Here is a 23008-nt window from a genome sequence, read left to right on the forward strand (position 1 = left end):
TTGTGTTTGAACAAAGCAATTTAGAAAAAACTAAATCTCTGACAATGCATGGACCAGGCCTATAAGCGTTTATTTATTTATTTATTTATTTTTGCAAGTTACATTTTTTGTAATAAAAACAAATAATAAGTTTGATTTAACTTTCCCATATGACAGCTGTTCCAGGCTGTTCGGGAGACCGCTGATTTCAGAGGTAAGTGGGTTAAACAGAGGTTCACTGATGTGTGATGTTGGCTGTGGGCCCAGTCTGAATCAAAGACTCCTGAATCTAAAGACCAAAGCTTAATTGATTGAAGAGTCAGAGATGTTTGGAGAAGGCTGAAGGGACAGTATTTGGTTCTTGAAATTAGGCTTGTAATTAATTGTGCAAATTTGTTTCTATTCAATAAATATAACATATGAATAACTCAATTTGCGTTGATTAATCCCTCCTCTAAACTGTGAAATAAAAACATGGCGGATTGGGATACAGTGACTGTGATCCTCTGATTCTTTGTAACCTCCGGGATTTTTCTTCGTTGGTGGAGGTTAGACAGCCATTGGACTCTCCCCTCTTTTCTGCTATTTCTTCTTCTTCTTTTCTCGTCTCCTCTTGAGAATTGGAAATGGGGGATGGAGACGGGGAATGTTGAAGGTGCTAAATTAGCTGGCTGATCCGCACTCATTGCCGCATACACATCCCCCTATTACTGCGCCCCGGCGCCGCTTAATATTCCGGGCATGGCGGGAGCGCCAAGATAGCAGATTTATCAAATGGGAAAATGAATGTATGATGATCAGTTAAATTGAAAATCAGCGCCCGGGTGACAGGCCGCGCTGACACCTCGGTAATTAGAAAGAAAAATGATGGCGTCCGAATGCATAATAGAGCAAAAACAATTTGCGCTATCCCCCCACGCCGTAATGATCGCGAGTTCAAATTGAAAATTTCTCCCGGTTGAAATTGAATTCATAAAGTGTGATGCATGAGCGGCATGGACACTGCGGGAGGGCCTTCCCGGTCCAGGTTAGGCTTGATCGATTGGTCGTTTGTGTTGATGCAAACCAAAAGACACATACACACACTCTCTCATCCTCGTTCACCCAACGCTCCAATATAGCCCCTAAACTGGGCATAGATAGATAGATAGATAGATAGATAGATAGATAGATAGATAGATAGATAGATAGATAGATAGATAGATAGATAGATAGATAGATAGATAGATAGATAGATAGATAGCAACGATACCAGCCTTAACTAACTTTCCATACTTCAAAGAAAAAGTAAGACCCCCCCCCCCCACCCCCCTACACACACACACATAGAGAGAGAGAGAGAGAGAGAGAGAGAGAGAGAGAGAGAGAGAGAGAGAGAGAGAGAGGAAAGTAAAAAGAAAAGGATGGGCTGTTAGGCTATATTCTTGCTGCTAAATGCCATTTAACATAATTGTTTCTAAATAAATTCAAGCTCCATAAACGTAACACCTTCTTGATTATGAGACCTTAAATAAACCCACGAGTCATAATAAACCTTTTGATTAATAGGGATTTTACCTGCAGTGCTTACATTTAAAGCTAGTTTCCGCAGCTTGTGAAGAATCAGATAATATGGATAAAAATAGTAGTATGGATGCCTGTTTAAGCTGAGTTTAATTCATAGTTATTTTTCAAGTTTATTGCAGAAATGATTTTTCCAAAAAGTTTCTAATTTAGTTGAAAATACTCTTTTTTCATATTTGTCCTGTCTCAGCACAGTAGTTCGTGCGCGCGCACACACATATACTAGCCTACATGAAGGCCTTGTTGAAGGGAGATCAAACCTATATTTTCTAATTAATCGCGCTCTTGAAACTAACCGATTATAATAAAGCGTTTCTCTCTCACAAAAAAAGAAAAAAAAAGAAAGAGAGAGAGAATAAAAGTAGGAATTTCACACAGCGAACGCGGAATGAACGAGTTAATGTGATTGTTTCGGTCGAAGGGGACGTTTCCTGGGGCCTTATGGGGAAATAATGTCCTTATGAATTAAATAATAGGGTTATTACTTTCATTGATTTTAGCTGTCTGGGAATTTAGTGTTCAGCTTCGGTCTTAACCCATCCTCCCCCTGCTGTTTTTCACTCTGGCTCCCTCCTCATCCTCTTGTCTAATTATTTTTTCCTGCAAGACCCCCGCTTCCTACAGCGCAAATAGCAGAGTCACTGAGCGAAAATTATGTAAATATTATTAAAGGGACTCAGGCACGGAAATTCATTTTAGGTCGGCGCAGCAAAGTAAAGCTCTGTCCCTCGGATCTCCCTCAATTTATTTGCAAATAAAGGCGAGGTGACCGGGAGGGATCAGGGATATTTAGCCGGGCTGTCAACACTGCTCCTCTGTGCACCAGCTCGCCAGAATTAATGGTTTTAATAATTGGGATTTCAGTTTCCAGGGAATTGGTGTCGTTTACACTTCATAAGCCAAACACACTCTTTTCTAAACGGGCAATGGCGCGCGTCCAGCTAGTGCACGCATGCAGGCCAGAGTACATGAACATTTGGGAAGCGCTGTCTCCTAAACATCTTTAATTCACCTCTTCTTTGTCCACTTTTTTTCGTTTTTCTTGAGTTCAGACAACAACTGATCAAAAACATATTAATGCATGCCCAGCACATCACTCGCATCCTCTCTCTCCTCCTATATCTTTATCTGTCTCCCCCCCGAGGGACTTGCAGTCCTATTAGAACAAATGACGAGGGGCCCAGGCGCTTTTGTAAAAAGGCGCAGGCAGGCGGGCGCGCGCCTGTCCTATTATGTGCGACACATGATCAATAGGGCGATAACACTGCAACATCAATATAAGCGACAGAACAATGAGGGATATCATCGAACATCTATCTTAATATAGCCGACTACAAGGGCCGTCTGACAGCCGCGGCAGCTCATGAAAATTCCGCCCCACGAATCTACCATCTCATCCTCCTCCTCCTTGCGCTCAATAGACTATGCGCACTCACGCACACGAGTCGCACGCAAACACACATTGATGGTGCAGCTGGCGCGGCTATTATTTCCCCATTTCAATTTGACACCCCTGCCTTTCATGCTAATTCTATTATTGTAGGAAGTTTATGTGATTCCATATCACTAGAAATCGGTAATGTCTAATAACCCTTTGGGCTGAAAGGGGGGGGGGGGGGGGGGGGGGGGGGGGGGGGTGACTGCCTCGAGACCCGCGGCAGCCAGTGGGAAAATAATTACTTTCATATCAAAACTCAGCAGGAGGCGCAGGGTCCTATAGCCCGCGGCCACTAACCTCATTCCAGCTCGGCCTTTCAAATGAATAAATTTGTTAAAGCAATAAATACAAACAGCCAGACGGACTTGAGCCCCAGCTCTGGCTCACTACACATAGAGAAAAGGGGGATTTATCTGCTGTAACATGACAAAACTCCAGCCGCCATGATCCAAGGCTCTGCCACACAGCAACTACCCCTTTTTTTTCCCTTCACCCCTCAATATGGCCCCGGAAAGACAGTGATTCAATTTAAACAATAACTTTATTTATCAAAATGTTAACATATAAATATCATTTTCTGATTTTTTTTTTTTACAATATCTGAGGATTTATGTTGTGTGTATGTTTATTGTAGCCTAGGTTTTATTACAAGTTGTTCACTGAAAAGAAAGAAAGAAAAGAGAGACCTGCTTCTGAAGGTGTTTGCAGGTTCAGAGTTGGCCTAAAGCCTGATTATTGGGGCAACCACAGCTTTGGGGAGCCATGTGGATTCATCACACCTTCTGATTAAAAAATAGATGAGGATTAAGTCTCCTGATTCCTGATATGCTTCACTCAGCAGAGCTTTGGGAATGTTTGAATAGTCAGAGGGTTGTTCCTGGTCCTTTGTTTATGTTTGCTCCTTGAAAGTGTTAGTCCATATCGAGATCCTCTCCATCTGTTCCGGGTGTTTCTTGACAGTCTGTGTTTGTCTTGAGACACTCGGAGAGATCTGGAGATGCTCGCTCCTCTCTTGCACACTTTTCTTTTGCACACAGCTCAGCAGACTGGCAGCCATTGGCCACAACCTCTGTTTGAACTTTGAGACTCTTCTCGCTCGTGTCACTGGACTGTGTGGAACTCAGCCTGGTCAAAGCTATCTGAGTCATATTGTTTGATGGGGGACAAACATGGAGTTTTTCATTATTGCAGTCACCGCCACACTCATCTGTGTTGCTTCCCTCTCTCCTGCTCATGTGTTTGTGGTGATGCTGTGTGTTAAGCTCCATATGATCCAAGTTCAAAGGGTTGGTGTTGCTGCCAAAGCTGGAGAGGTCAGAGGGAGCCGGGCTCCCCTCAGTTGGCACACACCTTTGTCCCTGACTAAGTCTGTTAATGTCCTGACATGGTGTGGCCTTCAGGGCTGTTTGGGGCACTAAAAAGCCCAAAGGCTGATGGGTAATGGGGTAAAGCAAGAAATGACCCTTACCCACCAGAGTTCTCTGGTTGGGCAGTGAAGGGAAGTCCAGGTGTGATTTCCGTCGAGGCATGGTATCAGAGAGGAGGCTCTCCACGCTGAAAGGGTTTCTTTTCTGCAGGGCAGAGGACCTTTGACCTGCAGGACTAGAGCTGTGCGTGCTGCCTGGAGATACCTGCTCTGGTTCTTCTGTGGTTCTTTGGTTTGTGTGGTTTTGTAGGTGACTGAAGTTATGTTGTGTTTGGTCACAGCTGGAATTGGTTTGGAGTTCCCCTGCACCTTTTGTTGCTGGCAGTTCGATGTGAATAGTCCCATTAATGCTTGCGGGCTGCTGCTCGCTGTCAGTGAACTGTGACACTCCACTGTCACTCTCCGAGCCTCCAGGTGTGTGGAAGCTTTCACCTGCAAGAAGTTTATTCTGTGACTTAAGCAGCTTCCTCTCCTGTTTCCGTTTCTTCTTTTCTGCCCGCTCGTGCTCCCTTCGTGCAATCTCCTCGGGGTCCATGGGCTCTCCGCTGCAAGTGGTCGGGTGGGAGTTGTGAGCGGGTCGTCCAGGCCCTTTCTTTGTGTTCTCCTTTTTTCTCCATTTAGCTCGTCTGTTTTGGAACCACACCTATGCATATGTACACACATAAATACACACATGAAGATATTTACATTTTGCTTGAGAACAGTGCTGTTCTTGCTAACATCTGTCAAACGGCAGAATGTGGTAAAGAAACAGCAGGTCAACATTGGTCTTTGTTGATTGCAGGTAATTATTATGATATCTTATTAAATTGTTGTAAACATATAGTTCAAATTGTAAAGATGTGTTGTTATTCTTTCTTTGGTATGAATGTTTATGCTTTTTCTAATTTAAATATATTTTGGTACTTTGATTCATTCTGTTATTTGAAATCACAATGGAAACTTATCAGCAATTAACAATAATAATTACAATTTTAAGTGCAACATAGTCAGGACTATGATCATACAGACTTTGTGTATCAAGTTGTTTTTGTTTAGTTTTTTTATATATATATATAGCTTAATTCAACAGTAACACACACATTATGATAAGGTCTAAAATATTTACTTTGATTTTGTGTAAGAAAATAGCTACTTAAACAAGTGTCTTTTTATCCCGACTTACACAAAAAACTATGCATTAATTCACTGATGTGGGCTATCAAGCAAATTCGCACCTGAGTCTGATAACAACAGACTTCAAATCTACCAAAATAAAGTGATAAAGAAGAAAAAAAAAAAAGCTAGATAGTGTACAAATCCACATAAATACCAAAAACCCTGAAACATCTCAAATTACTGATCTGTCTCACTGGGTCTTAGCAGTTTTTTAACACCTTAAGACCACACAAGGCTAATAGGTCACAGCCGAGGACCGGCAGATGCACAGATGTGTCTGTGTTAATTACCAATGAGTCTGTGTAATGGGCACCTCCGCAAATTACATTTAATTGTTCCACAGCTAAATCAGCCATATCCCGTCTGTGCATATTCTTCCACACCCAGCCGTCTGCTCATTCGTATGGGGCGCGGAGCACAGCAGTACCCCTCTCCTCACCGAGCCAAGACAGGGAGCTTCCCCCGCCTTGGAGCTCTTACTGGCTGGACTCTGGGCGCTCTAACAGCCGCCTGTTTGGCACTGATAGCACCGGGAGTTTAGCATGCACAAGTAGGATCTGAGAACATTGCATAATAAGAATGGGAGACCAACATCATGTGTGACAATGGTGCTTCTTATGAATTGTTAATGTTGGTTCTATCTTTCTCTGGCAAACCTGGTGATAAAAGAGCATTAAGCTGCTTGAGGGAACAATAATCTGAGGTTTAGGAACCAAATCCCCAAACAACATTCAGCAACAGCAAGCTCTGTTTCTGTCCCGCTTGTATACCCATCGAGAAAGCAAATTGTATGTGGCCTATACATTTATAAATGCATGGATAGCAACTGCCTACAAATTAAACATTGAACAAAAGGAGTAGGTGCCTACATTAAATATAACAATAACAATCAGAAACAGCTATTATATCACTAAAAACAAATTATTATTATTATTATTATTATTATTATTATTATTAACACATTACAGAATAGCAAGCTATAGATGGCAGTCCTTTCATTTTTTAATAAAATGTTGCTTTTGGTTCCACGATCAATCAAATAAAAAAAATTGCATACCCCCAAGCTCTGATAAGCTGTTACATAAATTATTATTATTATTATTATTATTATTAATATTAATAATAATAATAATAATATATTTTTTTTACTTTTCTGATAAGTAAAATACTTAGGTAATGTTACTAATATTAAATAACTGCACAATAACACTAAATGATTACATTAAGTCACAATTATTATTGCTTTTACCACCGCCACTAATACTAGTACTACTAGTAGTAGTAAAGATAGAATTAATAATAGAATGGTCTTATTGGTTTATTCTAAAAATATAAAAACTGCAATTCAGCCATTTAAACCAATAAAACATGCTACAGTGTAATTGTGATCAGTTAAATAGGGTATTATATGAATATTATCAAGTAAAATAATAATAATAAATATGTACATTTAAAAAAAAAACATATCTCAATTCTATCCGTTGATTTTTCCTAATATTTTTTTTTATTTTTAATTAACACATAAATCAATAGGTTGTCTTCATGTATAATTCAAAAGAGGTTCTTTTTTTCCCCAGTGCTTTGATTATTGACAGGCTATCTCAGTATGGGACAGGCCTTCGTGGGCCATCATAAAAAAAAGACTCTGTGGAAGTTGGTGCTAATGACAAATTGAAAAAAAAATATATAAAATAAAATAAATAAATAAAAAATAAAATAAATAAAAACTCGAGTACAGCTGATATCAAACAACATGAAAACGCCAACCTTCACAAATGAAGTCTCTTAAAATGTGTGATTTATTTGCTTGTCTTTACCTGAACTCTTGACTCCACGAGGTCAAGCCTGAGCGCGAGCGCTTCCCGCATGAACACATCCGGATAGTGACTCTCGTTGAAAGCCTTCTCCAGCTCCTCCAGCTGCCACCCGGTGAAATTCGTCCTTGTACGTCTCCGTTTGCAACCGGGACTGTCCTTATCAGGGTCCCCGGAATCTGCAGACGCGTGTGTTTGTTAATGTGTGTGTGTGTGTGTGTGTGTGGGTGGGTGTGTGTGTGTGTGTGTGTGTGAGAGAGAGAGAGAGAGAGAGAGAGAGAGAGAGAGAGAGAAAGAGAGAGCGAGAGAGAGGAAAAGTGTGAGAGACACAGGCGTTCATACGTTTGGTGGCACAGCTGGCTTGGAAATTTAAACCAGTATTTTTTTTTTTATTTGTTAATTTCTTTTCGTTTGTTTTAATTTTTATGTGAGCGGTAAATAATGTCTAAAAAATTATCCTAATACACTCTTTGTGACTATGGCTGTATAGGGTAATTAGTTAATTGTTATTTGGCAAGGCTTCCGACTAACTGCAATAGACCTGTGTTGTGGGCACTGATTGGGCCTGTAGGACATTTAATTTAACAGCCTACAGGCTAATGACTAGATAGTTTCTATTCCAGCCTGTATTTGAACTTTGATGATAAAATTATTTAAAATAAGCATTTATTTATTTATGCGTTTATTAATGCATTTATTTCATCCCTGAGCCCTAAACGTGTTCTCCCCTCTGTTGTCTTCTTTTAGATTTCTCAAAACTCGCCTTCAGTTTTGATTCATTAAACTTTTGTAGAAAGCGCCTTTGTGGTTTTAAAGTAGGCTACTTTTAGGGAAATCTATGAATACACTTCTTATTAATAGCCTATAGTTTCCACTCACCGGTGTTAATGGTTAAAAAGATATTGGACAAGAAGAGCCAGGCCTACCTGAGAGTTTGAACTGCTGACCATCGGACGAAAGCAGTGGATTGGAGCTGACCACCGAGGCCGAGCAGGAACCGTTTAGTAATCCGTCTATAGAGAAAGGTACGGCGGCCGCGGACTGCAGCTGGTGTCCGCTTGTGAGCTCGTAGACGTGCTGGTGATGGTGGTGGTGATGGGGACCGAGCGGGTACGGGAAACCCACCAGCCCGCCCAAGGAGCCTCCGAACTGGGCGTGAGGATGCTCGAGAACCCGACTGTCCATGCTCGCCGGGGCTGCGGCGGGGCCGAAGTGAAGATGCAGAGGGAGGCAGTGTGGCTGAACATGCAGTCAAAAAAGTCAGGGAACGGAGGAAGAAGCGGCGGAAGGGAACAGAAGGAGGAGGTGCAAAAGCGGAGGGGGAGAGAGGGGAACCAGGCAGACGGCCGTCTCTCGCGGCCACGTTGAGGTCTAAAGTGAAACGGTGGTACCTGGCTTTGGGAGACACTTCACGTTTACGATCCAGTCGAGATGTTAACCCTGCTCTTTCTCTCCGTGAGCCAGCTCATTAGGACTCCTCCATCTGCTCGCGGGACCAATAAGAAACGTTAATCGCTGTGTGACGTCAGAGACGAGATTAATAGAGTAAAGGGAAGGCAAGAGAGAGAGAGAGAGAGAGAGAGAGAGAGAGAGAGAGAGAGAGAGTAAAAGGGAAGAAATGGTTTTTTTCCCCCTCGTTTTTTTAAACTCTTTTGGATCAATCGCTAATTACCTGGCGCGGCCCTTTAATTCAGACTTGTCAAAACAATGAAGACAAGCCTTGTCACAAGGATAAACTGGCACCTGGAAATTATCTCATTAAGTAACTGATAAGCCACTCCATGAAATTCTAAAGAATAATAATAATAATAATAATAATAATAAAACACATAAAATACTAACTAAGCAATAGGTCCAGGAAATAGTTCTCTCGGTTATTTCAGAGCGTACTGCCGCTTTGTTCATATAAGTGGTTTACAGAGACGTTCAGATTGATCCAATAACAGCGCCATGTCATCCCCTTTTCCTGAGCTGTCACATCATATTTTAAACTACAAGCCCCTTTCCACACGACCACACCCACCCAAACACACACACACACACACATAAAAGAACCTCTCTAGTGCGTACTCCGCATTTTATTTTCGAGTTTTCATCTGAACAGCTCATGTCAGTGGTGGTAAAGTGGACATAGTCTGATGGGTTTCCTACAGATCGCATTGAATTGGTGGCTGATTATAGAGGATAGCCATGAAAATTTCTTTAAATAAGCTGAAGGAATTGTTTACCTTTAAACCTAACCATGAACAAACAAAATAACTTCAAAATCTTTTGAGTCATGACAGAGAATGTCCAGTAATAATGGGTTTGCAAAACATACAGAAACATATTTTATTTAAAAGTTGAGTTTAAAACTTTTAAAGCAGTGGTTCCCAATCTGGGGTCTCTGACACCCTAAGCCCCCCCCCCCCCCCCCCAAAAGAGCACAGGGTGTCCCCAAAGTTTTGACTGTACAGATCATATGTGATTATTAAAATTAAGGCCATGTCCACACAGGTGTATCTGCTTAAGTTTTTTTTTTTTTTGTTTTTTTTTTTTTTTTTGTGTGTGTGTGTGTGTGTGTGTGTGTGTGTGTGTGTGTGTGTGTGTGTGTGTGTGTGTGTGTGTGTGTATTAATAATAATTCCTAAAATTTCATATTTGAAATGCTAACTTTTTAAAAGATGGTTAATTAACCATTTTAAAATTTGCTTTCGTGTCTGGAAATATGTTTTTGTCCTCCTCCAGTGACCTGTCAATCACCTGAAGTGGCACCTGGAGTGTCCCATCATTTTTTTTTTTTGTTTTTTTTTTTTTTGTTTGTTTTTTTTTAGAGATGGCCAGGTTGGCCGGTGTGAACTGTTGCTTTAAATGACAGTAGTTGCAGATTGGTCTTACTTCCAGTCTTCTGTATTTTTTACCTCTCAAAATCCAGCTAAGTAAGATTAGCCTATATGCTTTAACTAATTTATCAGATGCATATTGTAGTTCAGGTCTTTTCTGGGTAATTAAGCAGTCACCTATCAAGTAAACTGGTGGTTGTGGCCTAGAAGATAAAGTGTATGTTTTCCAATCATAAGGTCATAGTTTGATCTCTGGTTTTCTCAGTCCACATGCTGATGTGTTCTTGAGCAAAATACTGAACCCTCTGTCTTCTTAGGGTGCATTCAGACTGCTAGACTCAGTCTGATTCAGGACCCGGTTCAGTGGGGTGCGTGCAATATTCTTCCAGATCGAGACTGTGTTCACACTGCACTTTTCAAACAGATTGAACCTTTAAGACAATATGTTCCACTCTCCGCCAGAGTCGGCACTGCACCAAGAATTACTGAAGAAGCTAAACAATTCTTCCATGTCCAAAGTAGTTCTCCCATCCAGCAGAGCCACCTACTGCCCCACATGTATGTTTTGGTTATGTTTACCCATAGTGCCGTGCACCAAACCCACAATGCATTTTGCTTTGTAGTCTGCTTCCTGTATTTGGTCCGCTTGAAACAGACCAAGACCTGCATTTGTAGGTGGACCAAGTCCACTTCTTTGATTAGAATCAGAATTTGTTTGCACATTCACAATAACTGAAATGAAGTGGACTTTCTGATAAAAATGGAATGTGAATCAAAAGGCTGGTTTGAATGCACCCATAGAAGTTTGAATGTGTGTATGATACGTAAAGCATCCTGTACAGGCTAAAAGGAGCTGTATAAATATATGGCTGAATGTGGCTTGCAGAGTAAAGCACTTGGAATTATCAAAAAGAATAAATAGTGCTTGCAGGCCATTGTAGAAGAGGTATAGTCATTCCAGGGCCTAAAGCAAACACAGCCATGGGGCAATCCACTTTCCTTATTTTTCACCAATTTTAAATGCTTATTTATCTAAGACCTACTTGCAGCTTTATTTAGACTCAAAAGTCCATTCTGAGTGGCCACAAAATGCAAAATTAAGGACTTCTGTGGTTCAGAATTTTAACTAATCCTCTCATTTCTTGCAAATGATGTGCCTTAAAATAAATAATATCTTGGTTCAATTCGTCTATGGCTCTGTGGATTTGTAGCTTCTCTGACAAAATGATGGCTATTCATCTTTGTGATGTGTTCAACAGACTTTTTTAGAAAGCTAGAAGATTTTTCCATTTATCTCCACTAGCTTCTCCATTCATTTTCCAAATAGGTAGCATCAAAAGTGCATAAAACAGCTATTTCTTTTCACTGTAGACAAACCTAAATCTTTTTCACTATTTTTAATTTGCATAGTAATAATTAGTGACTGTGATCAGCACCCCTATTGATTCCTTTGTTTTTTATTGTGTCATTTACTTTTTGCACTGTTGAGCAGCACTCTTTTAGTTATCTTGGAGAGTGATTAAGGCAGCTCTATAATTATTTTACTTTAATCAGTTAAGCATTTTTTTAATTAAATTTTATGCTTTTTGGGATGAACTTTATTATTTTGTAAAACATTTAAATACAATTCTTCAGTTAGTTGATTGGATATTTATAGTAGTCCTTGGTAGCTTTGCTGGGCCCAAGGCAATTGTTGACCTTTACCTGATAATAAAGTCCACCTCTGGTCTATTTAGCAGTCCATTTAAAATGGACCATGTTCTGCCAGACCAGCTTCATTGATCCTTGGCATTGATACTAAAATGCTGCGGAAGGCTGATAAAAAGATGAACACCATTCTTCTAAAAGATTTTCAGTCATTTGTGTTTTGATTATACTGAAGGAAAATGAAAAAGAAACTGTTTGGCTGGGAGGGTCATATATATGTATACTGCATCAACAAACCATTCATTGACCTCTAGTTACCAAAGGATGATGGGAATCAGCACCTTTTGAAGAGATTATTCCCACATGGAGATCTTTTTTTTTTTATCATATGATGAAGATTATCATTCAAAACAACTTTGTATAATATTTGCAGTCACCTTTTCTTCTAAGAGAACCAGCCAACTTCATTGTGCCCCACTGTTAACAGTCAAGATTCCCTTTCTGAAGAAGTTATGAGTTCAAGTTTCTTCTTTATTTCTTGCCTGCTGGAGCTGATCAAAGCAAGTATGTGCAACCCTGAGCCTTTTTTTTATTAATGCAAAAACACAAAAATGATGATTGTTTTAAGTGTCATGTCTTCACCATTAATATGCTATAACAAAAAAAACAAAACAAAAAAAAACACTATTTTTATTTACATTACAAGCTGATTTAAACACCAAATGTGACCAAAAGATTCAAACTGTAGTAGAATTTTAACCACAAGAATTGGCTTACTAAGGCACACATGCATAGAACATCCACAGCATCAAACTACAACAGCTACATGGTAGACACAAAAAATTGGACTGCATGTGGAAATACATACACATAGTTAATGAGCAGACTTTGGCTTGCTGGTCCGGATGGTATCATCAGCCATTATTTTTACTTTACAGCAGAGTCCAACATCATGAAATCTGGTCAAGGGCGAACACAAAACCATACTTTAAATTAAGCAAGGCCTTTTTGAAATAAGTATTAAAATTAAATACTTGGGCTACTGAATCAACAATAACTTTGAAAGGGATCCGTTATTGTGACTATGGCAGATTTGAGCTGTGAAATTTGCACAACACTGAGTCATAACAATAGCAAAACAAATAGTACAAACAGGAACAACAATGTAAACATTAAAAGTCCTCCTGTTGCATCATGTAAGCATAGTTAGGTGTGAACACAACGGATGGTTTAGATGGATGGATGGGTGTAAATAAGAGACTAGGTGACAGAGCAAAATGAAAAGTCAAACTGTTTAAATTTGTCTCATGAGGTAATGAAGTTCAGGACAAGCCATCATGTGACTGACAAGACAATTCACTCAAAACCACAAAGGTTAGCCTTAAAGTGGTGGAGGAAAAGTTTCTGCTTTACTAAAGTGAAGTTAACTTTTAGATATTGTGAACATCAGCAGAATATTTTGTTCCAGTTCAAATGATTAAAAGATCAGATAGATTGATGCTAGGCAATGGACCAGCCAGCCATCGTATACAGCAAAAGCTGCTAAAATACAAACCACAAACTGTATGATGCCATAAATAACATGGACACTGTCTTTTCTAATGACCTAAAGACTATTTTAGCAAAAGTGAGCAGAACATGTAGAGCATTTAGAGCAGTCCTCTTGTGTATGACTGGTGGATTTTTAAAAATAGGAGATGGCTGCAATTAAAATTTCAAGTTATCCTATCACATGAAGGGTCTGGTCTATTGTGGGGGGAAATGGTGCTCAAATTGAAGTGCACATTGGAAAATGGAAAATGAAAGGTTTAGAGCTTCACAATCATTGCAGAGGCCAGGAGCAACTGGGTGTCCAGGTGGACATCTTTGGGGAAGCGATGGAGAGAAGGAGAGAGAGAAAGATTATACATATAAATTGTAAACGGTGTCGCAGGGGCCAAATCTTGCCCGAGGCAGTGACCGCTTCATTTTGTGTTAAATTTCTTGACAGAGAGCCACCCTCGTGCTGGTGAATACTGAATGGTAATCAGAGCTGGTTGAATAAGTGCCTCCCCCCTCCCTCTTCCATTACTGTGAATTAATTCGACTTTATTTATCCAATTTCTGGAGCTGACAGAATGTTAATTTGAGTTGAGATTTCTCTCTGCTGTTCTGCCTATGACCCGTAGCCCTGGGATTGGCGTGTTGTAATAACCTGAATCTTTCACCAGAAGCTCCGATAATTGTTACCTTATTAGCATGTAAATTGTTTAATTAATATTATTATGGAGAACCATATAATCCCTCCGTTACTTGACCCTGAGTCCACACATGAGCGGGCTCTCTGCATTTCAATGTCTCGTTTTTAAATGGACTCTTTAATGTTGGCTGGTCGTCTGGCTGTTATAACCACCCCACCCCAAAATCTTAGAGCAACTTTGAACGACTTGAGTGGTGCTTTTCATGTCACCCTTCTCTATCCCTCTCCGTTTCCTCTTTTATTTCTTTGCTGCTTTCTCTGATGTGTATTTATTTTGTTGCTGCCATTTCCAAACATCAAACTCCAACGCCTCCTTGTCATTTGCTTATAAAAGGTTTTTTTTTTTTTTTTTTTTTTGTAAAGACCCCCTCCCTCCACTTTCCCAGTGGCGATGTGAGCCAAACACATGCGGTGCTGAATGAAAAGCAGCCCTTGACATGAGGTCCTAAGAGACCGCAGCATTTAAATTCGCTTTTCTTCCTTCCTTCTCCTTTTTGCTGGGCACGAGCGACATTGTCAGATGCTAGCTTTAATTAACTTGATAATAAGATGGGCGACTCACACACAGGCCAGGGTTCGGCTTCCCTTGCCTCCAGCCCTCCTCCCCTTTCTCATCTCTCTGTGTAGACAGCACCACTCGAGGAGGAAAAGATAAAACCAAAACAAAAATGTGCTCCCTATTGAATTGACCTAACTCAAAGCTATTGTCATCTGAGATCTGAAGCAGCTTGAGGAACAACACCTAAATACACTTTTAATTTGGTCAAAAACAGGAACCAGAGATCCTGGACAAGTTGGAGGGGAACCCCAAATAAACACCAACTTTCTATTATAAGCTGATGACTAAGTGGAATCAGAAAATTTATAGATGCATTAAAACAACCTTCTGTCCAAAGAAATGCATTATCCTGTTACAGCAGGATGAACAGCACTAATCTGGGAAATTGCTGACTTACTTAAACATATTTGAAAAAGCAAACATTTCCCTTTTTATGTTCCTGTTAAAAAAAGATGACTCAAACAAATTTTACAAAAATGATTAAACTGTGGTCATTTTTAAAAAATCAAGATTTAGCAGTAAAACAAACTCCTCAACATAAAATGTAGGTAAATGTCTCACATTTTTAAATCAATGAAGTTATAATCGAAAGTTTCATATAAGGTGCCAATGACTATAACTGCTTTCAAGCAGAGATCTACAAATGTGCTCCCTGTTTGCTGAACATCAAACCAACATGTAAAGAGCTCTCTGAGGCCTTAAAAAAGCAAGGATGCCTGTAAGCCTGGCAAAGGATAAACAGTATCTGCAAATTATTTTAACAGAATAGCTCCTTACAGAGAATCATCCACATGTTTTACAAACAAGTTTATCCCAGACAGCAGGGAATTTAATCTCAGTCTTTGGCATCTCTAAAATTAATTTATTTAATCTGCAAATAACTCTTATACCTGTGGATGTAAAAACAGAGTTGACATTTATGAAAGGGTTGCACAAATTTGACCTGCACGGAGGACATGCCTTGGAAAAACACACACACAGAGACACACAGAAACAAAAAAATATGTGTATCTTAGTCACAGACCAATATTTATTAAAGGTTTTTCAGCATCCACTTATTTTAAAAGCAGTTTAAGCTTGATTTATTAAAGAGGAAACAGAAAGAGTTCTTTCTGTTTTTGTTTCTGGTGATTAATCTTTAAAAAGCAGCCTTTTTTAAATTGTGATCATCACTAATATCTGCAGCCATACGTAATGGTCATGTGCAAGGATGGCTGCTCTGTTGATGTTGGAAGACCCTGCTAATGAGATTTTAGGAGAATAAATGTTAAGGAGTCATTTTGATTTTAAGGCACACTCATTTAATTATCTGCATTTCATATTCAGCAAAATGATCAATTTTCATCCCTGTTATTTTAAATGTAATGTGTATTTAACTGTAGTGCAAACTGTGTTTTTATATGTAAATCATTCCTTATCCTATCCCATTCATGAAAAAAAGATGTGTTTGGATAATTAGGCTTAAGCATGAGCTTTCACAGTGGCTGATACTTAAAAGAGAGTGCTTGCACAGCTTCATAAATGCAGTGTGTACTCAGAGTTTAGACATTAAACTTCAGTTTTATATCTGACTCAAAGTCTTTTGGAATAATATGTATTGAACAGGTAAATAAAAGATAGAGTTGTTTGGTATTAACATCAGAAATGTTTGATGCAGACCAAAAGCCTCATTACAGCTGTTTAGCATGGTGGTGGAAATATTATGATTTGAGGGTTCTTCACTGCCTCAGTGACAAGGCAGCTTTGGCTGATTAACTAAATTTTGAATTCTCTATATTAAAAATTGTGTTTCCAAAATATAATGATGACGGCAAAATTCTTAAATCCACCAAAGAATGGTTTAGTGCAGGGTTAGCCTAATCAAAGGCTAAACTATAAAAACCCACAGTGGGGTTTGAAATAGACAACTGTGTAAAATAAGAAGCAATTTTTGTAATACAATTGAATAAGTTCATTTTTTTCTAAAAAAAAGAAAGAAAGAAAGAAAGAGATAGAAAGAAAAAGTACTTTGTCTTTATACTTTTGCCTAATAAATGATTGATTTGACAGTACAAACATAAATGATTCATGTATACTCCCAAGAATTATCACATCCAGTCATTGTTCTTGACCTTTTCCAATATGAAGCTAATGAGACTACTAATCACAGAACTGGCACTGAAGCGTGCACATGCCCTTCAAAGGTGTCAGATTGAAAGAATCGTCACTTCCTTTATCCACTCTCGGTTTTAATTATGATCTAAAAACTAGCAGCATGACATACACAGGCGCTTTAGAAAGTCTGTGATTTTGGCCCTTATTGTCAATGAACGTGGCTCAGGCCATTGCAGTCTGTAATCCAAGGCCTAGACAGGATGCGTTCATAAAACAAACTAATATACTGTCAAGCTTAGTAGCAACTCTTTAAACAAAATTTCAGTGTAGCCACAAATTACAAAGTTCTTTAATAAGCTGGATCAATCCTCCTTCAGATGATAGACTGTCACACATCTATTCCTCTGAGACAGAGTGTTTAGTTTCACTGAAGAATTTACTCAGCAAAAACGTCTTATTAATAAGTCTTACATTTATGTGATTTGTCTCTTAAACTTAATGGTTTCAATTTTTCAAATGAATGTAGCTAAATAATTTTTTGTAGACATGAAATGCAATTTTCTGTCATTTACATTGGAAAAGAAGTAATCATTACTAAACACACCATTATTGTCTGAAGATTTTTAACTTTCCCAATTAACTGTCCTCTCAACGAACAGGGCTGAAATTACACAAGCAAGAACATCTGCAGTAATTTGAAAGCTAACAGGAGGTGTGTTTGTACTGGGAAGTCAGAATTCCTGAGATCCCACAAGAAATTTCCAAATGGAAACAAAAAAATTCAGGAAATTGAGGGATTAAATTCCAATCAAGTCCAACATGGTTGTCCTGGAAAAGCTGTTGTCATTTCCTGTTTATTAGCGTTTGTATTTTAATCTAACTAATAAAATCTGTTACACATAAAGCAGTGTTAAATCAATCAAAAATCAGACTTTTGAATTGCATGTAAACGTGTTTGCTGAGCTCAAATAGTATGAAATCGAAGCTTTCAAAACTCGAATAACATACTCAGATAATGTGGTCGAAGGCAGAGGAACTGTGTGTAAACGCTCAGGTACACTTAAATGGGTGCATGCTCCAAAATCCTCATTTGCTGTATCTTCGTGCAGCTTTTTAAAAGTAAAGCAGAAGTGTATGTCAATACAGACGAATTCTAAAAGTTGCTCCAATTCCTGTTTCTGTTTGTTTCATCAGACCCCCCCCCCCACCATTCAGATAAGTTCAACTTCAGCTATACTTACATGTATGATGTTTAGGTAGAATGTCTTTAACATTTTCTTACAGAAATAACCTGATCAACCTTTAGTACATGTACACCAGGACAAGGACGATGGTCAAATTAAACAGCCAGGTTTTCAGCTAATTGTAGCTCAATTCAGCTGTGGACATAACCACGGTGTGTGTTCCGATCTGAAAAATACAGAGGGAGCCATTGTTATGAACTACTAAGCTAATAGAGTGAAAGAACAAACCTGGCTTTCCAGCTTATAGTGTTGGAACTTGTTTGACTTTGTTGTGACACTATTCTAAGCTCCATCATCTCACCTCCAAGATAAGTGGTCTAAGTAATGCATTACAGTATGTTTGGTATTCAATCAGTCTGTGCACCTGCAGAGAGAAGCCAGGATAAGACGACAAATGGGTTGAAATTGTTTAGTGTGTGAAGGTGATGATCACACAAAAATAGAAACCTTATGAACATATAAGTGAAAATTATTCACAACAAAGTCTGAGGGTGATCCAATTTTCCCTGAAAAAACCTGAGCGTACGAATATTCTATTTTTTCTATTAAAATTACTTCCAGCAGCTTAAAATGTAGCAACAAAACTGGATTGGCTTAATTTACATTTGCAGAGCTCCACTGAATGAGTACTGATGAAAGACATCAAACATTTTAATATATCCTGCTATTTTAAAACCCCTCCACCTCTTGAGTAGGGCACTCGTGTAGCACAGCTACCTCAAAGAGGAAATTCTTAGGAAAAGTTGTGTCTGTGGCTTCCAAACAATAAACAAGTTTCCCAACTAAATTTACTTTGGTCTCTTTTTAATAACCAAAGTTTGAGACAAAGTTTGGCAAAGTTCAAGTCAGGTTGGAAATTGTTTGTGTAAAATGTTAATCTTCCAAACGCAGATACAATGGAGTGATAAGCAATGGAAACACCATTCAGAAGAAATCTGTCTGCAAAAAAAGGCTTAAGGTTATATATCTTTTCATTTTAAACATGGCTTGTGTAAAAAAAGATGAATCTCTGACCGTGTAGGTCACGACATACATAATGAAAATCTCTTTTGAGCCACCAAACCCTCAATCTGCCTCTTGAGAGGAAGAACCAGGTCGTGTTTATTTTTTAATTAGCAAACTAAGGTGAAGTGGTGGAGAATTAATTACTCAATTACCGCTTGCAAGTTAATTTTTAACCAGCTGAAATGAAGTCAGTCATTATTTAGTCGATTGGTTGATAATTAACAGTCTAATCTAAATGAAATGGTGGGAGATGGTTTTGATCGTCCAGCGTGCTTCGTGCAGACTTTAACTTGGAGAATAGATGCAGTTCCAATTAAAAGTGAAGGGACTTGATGTATTGATGCTTTTTTTTTTTTTTACAGAAATCTTTTTTTGTAACAGGAAATGGAAAAAACCTATTTCTCTCCATTCAGTTATAAACTTCCATCAAATTATGAGCATAATTGTGTCTCTAACAGAGTGTTGGGAAGAAATACAAATTAGTAATTTTCTTTAATTCACATCTCTTGTTCTTACGATTAAACTTTACGCTTTTAGAATAAGAGCTGTTAAAGTTGAGAGTATGTTTAAAACTGAGTAACTTCCTAATCCATTTTAATTAAAAATGATTTATTATCTTTTCCTAAAGTGTGTTTATTGTATCCAAAAAAAGAGAAAAATAAGCATGATAGAATCTAAAATAACATTTTAATTCTCATCAGTGAGTCAGATCCCTCTCCTTCCCCCTCTTTCTCCCTCTTTCCTCTTTCTTCAGCCCGTCGTCCTTTTTCCTTGGCTGTCTTGGCACAAGCTGCACGGAAATAGACCTAATTAACCCTGTTCCCCACAGGGGAGTCCGCTATGCAAATTAACAATTTCAAAATATAGTAATTTGAGTACTGGGGATGCCAGTTTTTAATGCACTGACTCCGAGTATTTGCATACACATTTAGAAGGACAATCAATAACTCCCTCCCCATCTCTTAATCAACTGAAGCAAACACATGAGCATAAATCTGATGAAGTAGTGCACATAAAGGAAAAATGGATGGGCTTGTTCGACCACTGGCTGACTACTGGAGCCCAACAAAACCATCTGCTGAGAATGAAGATGTGGAGGAGAAGAAGCAGGCTGCTCAAAACACAATCAAAGAGCTCACCCTAAAGCCGCTTGGTCGATGAGGAAGAATATTTTAATTAGGAAGCAATTCATTTAAATTTCGCATCTCATTTAAATCACTTTAATGAACAGTTCAATCAGAGTGGCCCATGAGCCCTGACAGAAAATAACTGATGTAGTCCAAAATAAAAGCTTTTTTCTGTTGACTCGATTCATGTTTTGTTTTCTGAACACTGAACAAAATGATCCTTTTGATAGGCATATGATGTAGGTGATAACTTTGTATTCTAAAGTCCAGAAACTCTTAACAACTCAAGTAATCTTACTCTGCTAATGCTGCTTAATCAAATGCACAAAAATTAAATTAATGCAAACCTATTAAATGTATGGAAAAAAAAAAACCAAGAAAGGGCCATAAAAATACGAGGCTGTTCTTTATTGTTGGTTCCCCTGATGAGTAATGAAGTTTACTCTGAGCCACAATCTATCAAAATCATGGTTTTACAATACTGAGAGATTTCACTGTTTGATATCACTGTTGTTTGGACATCTTTCACTGCTCTGGCACCAGGTTTAGCACAATTTTGTTTATTACTTGCTGTGCTGGATCAAGAATCACATGTAGCATCCTTTACAATGCTTATCAATTATCAAATCCTCATGAGATTCTTATATGCAAGTCACAAACACAGTACAAAATTCAGGAATATTTTAAGGCTGTTTTTCACTTTGAGCCATATCAGCACATTCAGTTACTCAGCTCATAATTAACTGGTTTGCAAATATTGTGGACACAGACTTCTTATTGCTTTTATGTTTGTTTTTTGTTTGTTTTTGTTTCTTTTTAAATGGTTACCTGATATTCTTGAGAAAATGTTGTACACACAAAACAGTTAAAAGCCTTTTTCCAGCCACTTGTGCTAATCCTTCAAAATACTCAAGGGCAGGTGTGCCATGCCAACAGATTACTTGTTTATTACAGTGGTTCTTTTTATAATTGAAACAACCACTTTTGTTGCTGTATTTCTTCCAGGTTTTGTTTTATAAGGCATGATAACACGCAGTCAATGACACACAGCCAACATGACAGGACAGTTAAAACAATTAATGTTAAAAAACATCAATGAAAGCAAATAGTTTTCACATAAACTGCCACTCAACCAAGCGCAGTCTGATGATACCCTCTGGAATATCCCATCCTAACATATGCCTAATTGTTTACCACCACTTGTTTACATAAATAGAAAATGCTGCAGGGAAGGATGGGAGAAGAGGGGGTGGAGAGAGGGGGTAATGGGGGGTGTAGAGGAGGGTTTAGAGTTGGTACATTTCATGACAGAGCTGGAGAATTAATAACAATTTGTGGCAAATAATTACGTATCAATTAAAGCTGTTATCCTGCCTAATTAGGTAACGTTCATTAAATTCAGCCAATTTAAACCTTAATCAGAGTTAGCAGGGCCTGACAGCACAGCCAGGATCAGTGGAGGAGCGCCCCCCAGTGGAGGTGAAGGGAAATTTTACGTGGAAAGAAGGGAAAGCTTTTTCATATTTATAGTCAGCTATCATCATCAGTGTTGTAATTAGTCCTTAAAAGCTTAGCAAATTTAACAACAAAATCCACCACATAGCTCAGTGGAAATGTTTCCATCTGAATTAATACATTATTGTGTACCAAAGTTTTTTATGCTTTTTATTAATTTTCTGTTTGATGGAATAACTTACTTTGGATTTAATGAGCAATATCCATATAAGTTGTATGTGTATCCCACCAAAAATCTACCAGGCACAAAAGTGCAAAAAGCATTAATCTTTGAGAGTTACCTCTGAAACGTAGATGCGTAGGAGAAGGAGGAAGAGTAAACTAGAATGTGCACACATGTTCAGATTAAACTGGAACCATAGCATGAGCTGCTGCATGAACAAGTTTTTCATTCATTTACTTCAGTGTTTTCTGCAGCTGAGCAGCCGCACTTTTAAGGTTACTCCATTGTCCCCCAAAAAATTATTAACTTAGTTCTCACTGTTAATATGAGCTTTAATTTACCCTAAAAATGTTCAGTATAAAAAGTACAATTACCCTTGCCAACAGCAGGGCCAGTAATACTAGCCAGCAGTTATTTTCCCCAGATGATAATGCTTACTGGTGGCAATAAATACTAGCAGTATGCTACTTCAGTTATGTTTTTAGGTGGTGAAAACACTTACAATTTTCTGAAGTAAAACATTTTTTTTTTTTGGCAAAACCAGCATAAACAATGGATTTAACAAAAACCTACACATATTAGGCACAATCAAAGTATTTCCCTACAATCTAATTTACTGAGGAGTAGGAAAGGTACACCATTTTCCTCCACAATGTAGATTAATAGGGTTTAAAGTTTCAGAAAATTTGTATCAACAAAGTCTGCACAGAAGAACTGGGGCAGCTGATTTAGTTGTTTCTCATTTTTCTATTGAGAAACATAAAGTTCTGCTTTTGAGCACCTAATGATTCCTAACAGCCTCACTTACCCACTGGCCTGTATGGCCTGATTCTAAAGCTTGTACGTCCAAGAATGTGGTGGCCATTAGACAACAAAGCACGCGCTTCACTGGGAGCGAGGCACAAGGACTGAGTTAATTAATATTGGCTCTTGTTTGGTCTAGTTAATGAATGAGTAAATTATGCACCTCTGGGACACTGCCTCCCCAATTGCTTTAAATTATCCCCCACACCCCTCTTCCAACATTGTCCTCCAATTTCCCTGCTCTGATCCAGCTCTGATGGGGTCCCTGTCACTAACCAAACCACCACACATGCACACTAACACACTAACACACACACCCAGACCAAGGCTACCCCTGCCGTCTCCATCTGTCTGTCTTTGTCCTGTTTCGGTGTACTCAGTTCATTGTGCCCGGCACATTTATTGATGCCCT

At 38.7% G+C, this 23008-nt stretch overlaps 1 protein-coding gene across 1 annotated transcript; it reads right to left on the reverse strand.

The window, feature by feature from the left end:
- Window positions 1–3560: 3560 nt before the first annotated feature.
- LOC121638681 (homeobox protein unc-4 homolog) lies at window positions 3561–8841 on the reverse strand. Its single transcript, XM_041983603.1, has 3 exons — window positions 8305–8841; window positions 7382–7557; window positions 3561–5049 (listed from the first exon to the last, which is right to left on the reverse strand). The coding sequence occupies exons 1-3, from the start codon at window positions 8561–8563 to the stop codon at window positions 3892–3894; spliced, it is 1593 nt and encodes a 530-aa protein (XP_041839537.1). The 5' UTR covers window positions 8564–8841; the 3' UTR covers window positions 3561–3891.
- Between the last annotated feature and the right edge of the window lie 14167 nt (window positions 8842–23008).

Source organism: Melanotaenia boesemani, chromosome 4 (assembly GCF_017639745.1).
Source record: "Melanotaenia boesemani isolate fMelBoe1 chromosome 4, fMelBoe1.pri, whole genome shotgun sequence".
NCBI classification, from domain to species: domain Eukaryota; kingdom Metazoa; phylum Chordata; class Actinopteri; order Atheriniformes; family Melanotaeniidae; genus Melanotaenia; species Melanotaenia boesemani.

What these genes read in the sequence shown, in the direction of transcription:
- LOC121638681 (XM_041983603.1), bottom strand. Translation starts at nt 8,563, where the DNA reads ATGGACAGTCGGGTTCTCGAGCATCCTCACGCCCAGTTCGGAGGCTCC. An exon ending in TCAGCAGTTCAAACTCTCAG is followed by an intron (nt 7,558 to 8,304) that starts GTAGGCCTGGCT and finishes ACGCGTCTGCAG; the next exon opens with ATTCCGGGGACCCTGATAAG. An exon ending in TCGTGGAGTCAAGAGTTCAG is followed by an intron (nt 5,050 to 7,381) that starts GTAAAGACAAGC and finishes ACATATGCATAG; the next exon opens with GTGTGGTTCCAAAACAGACG.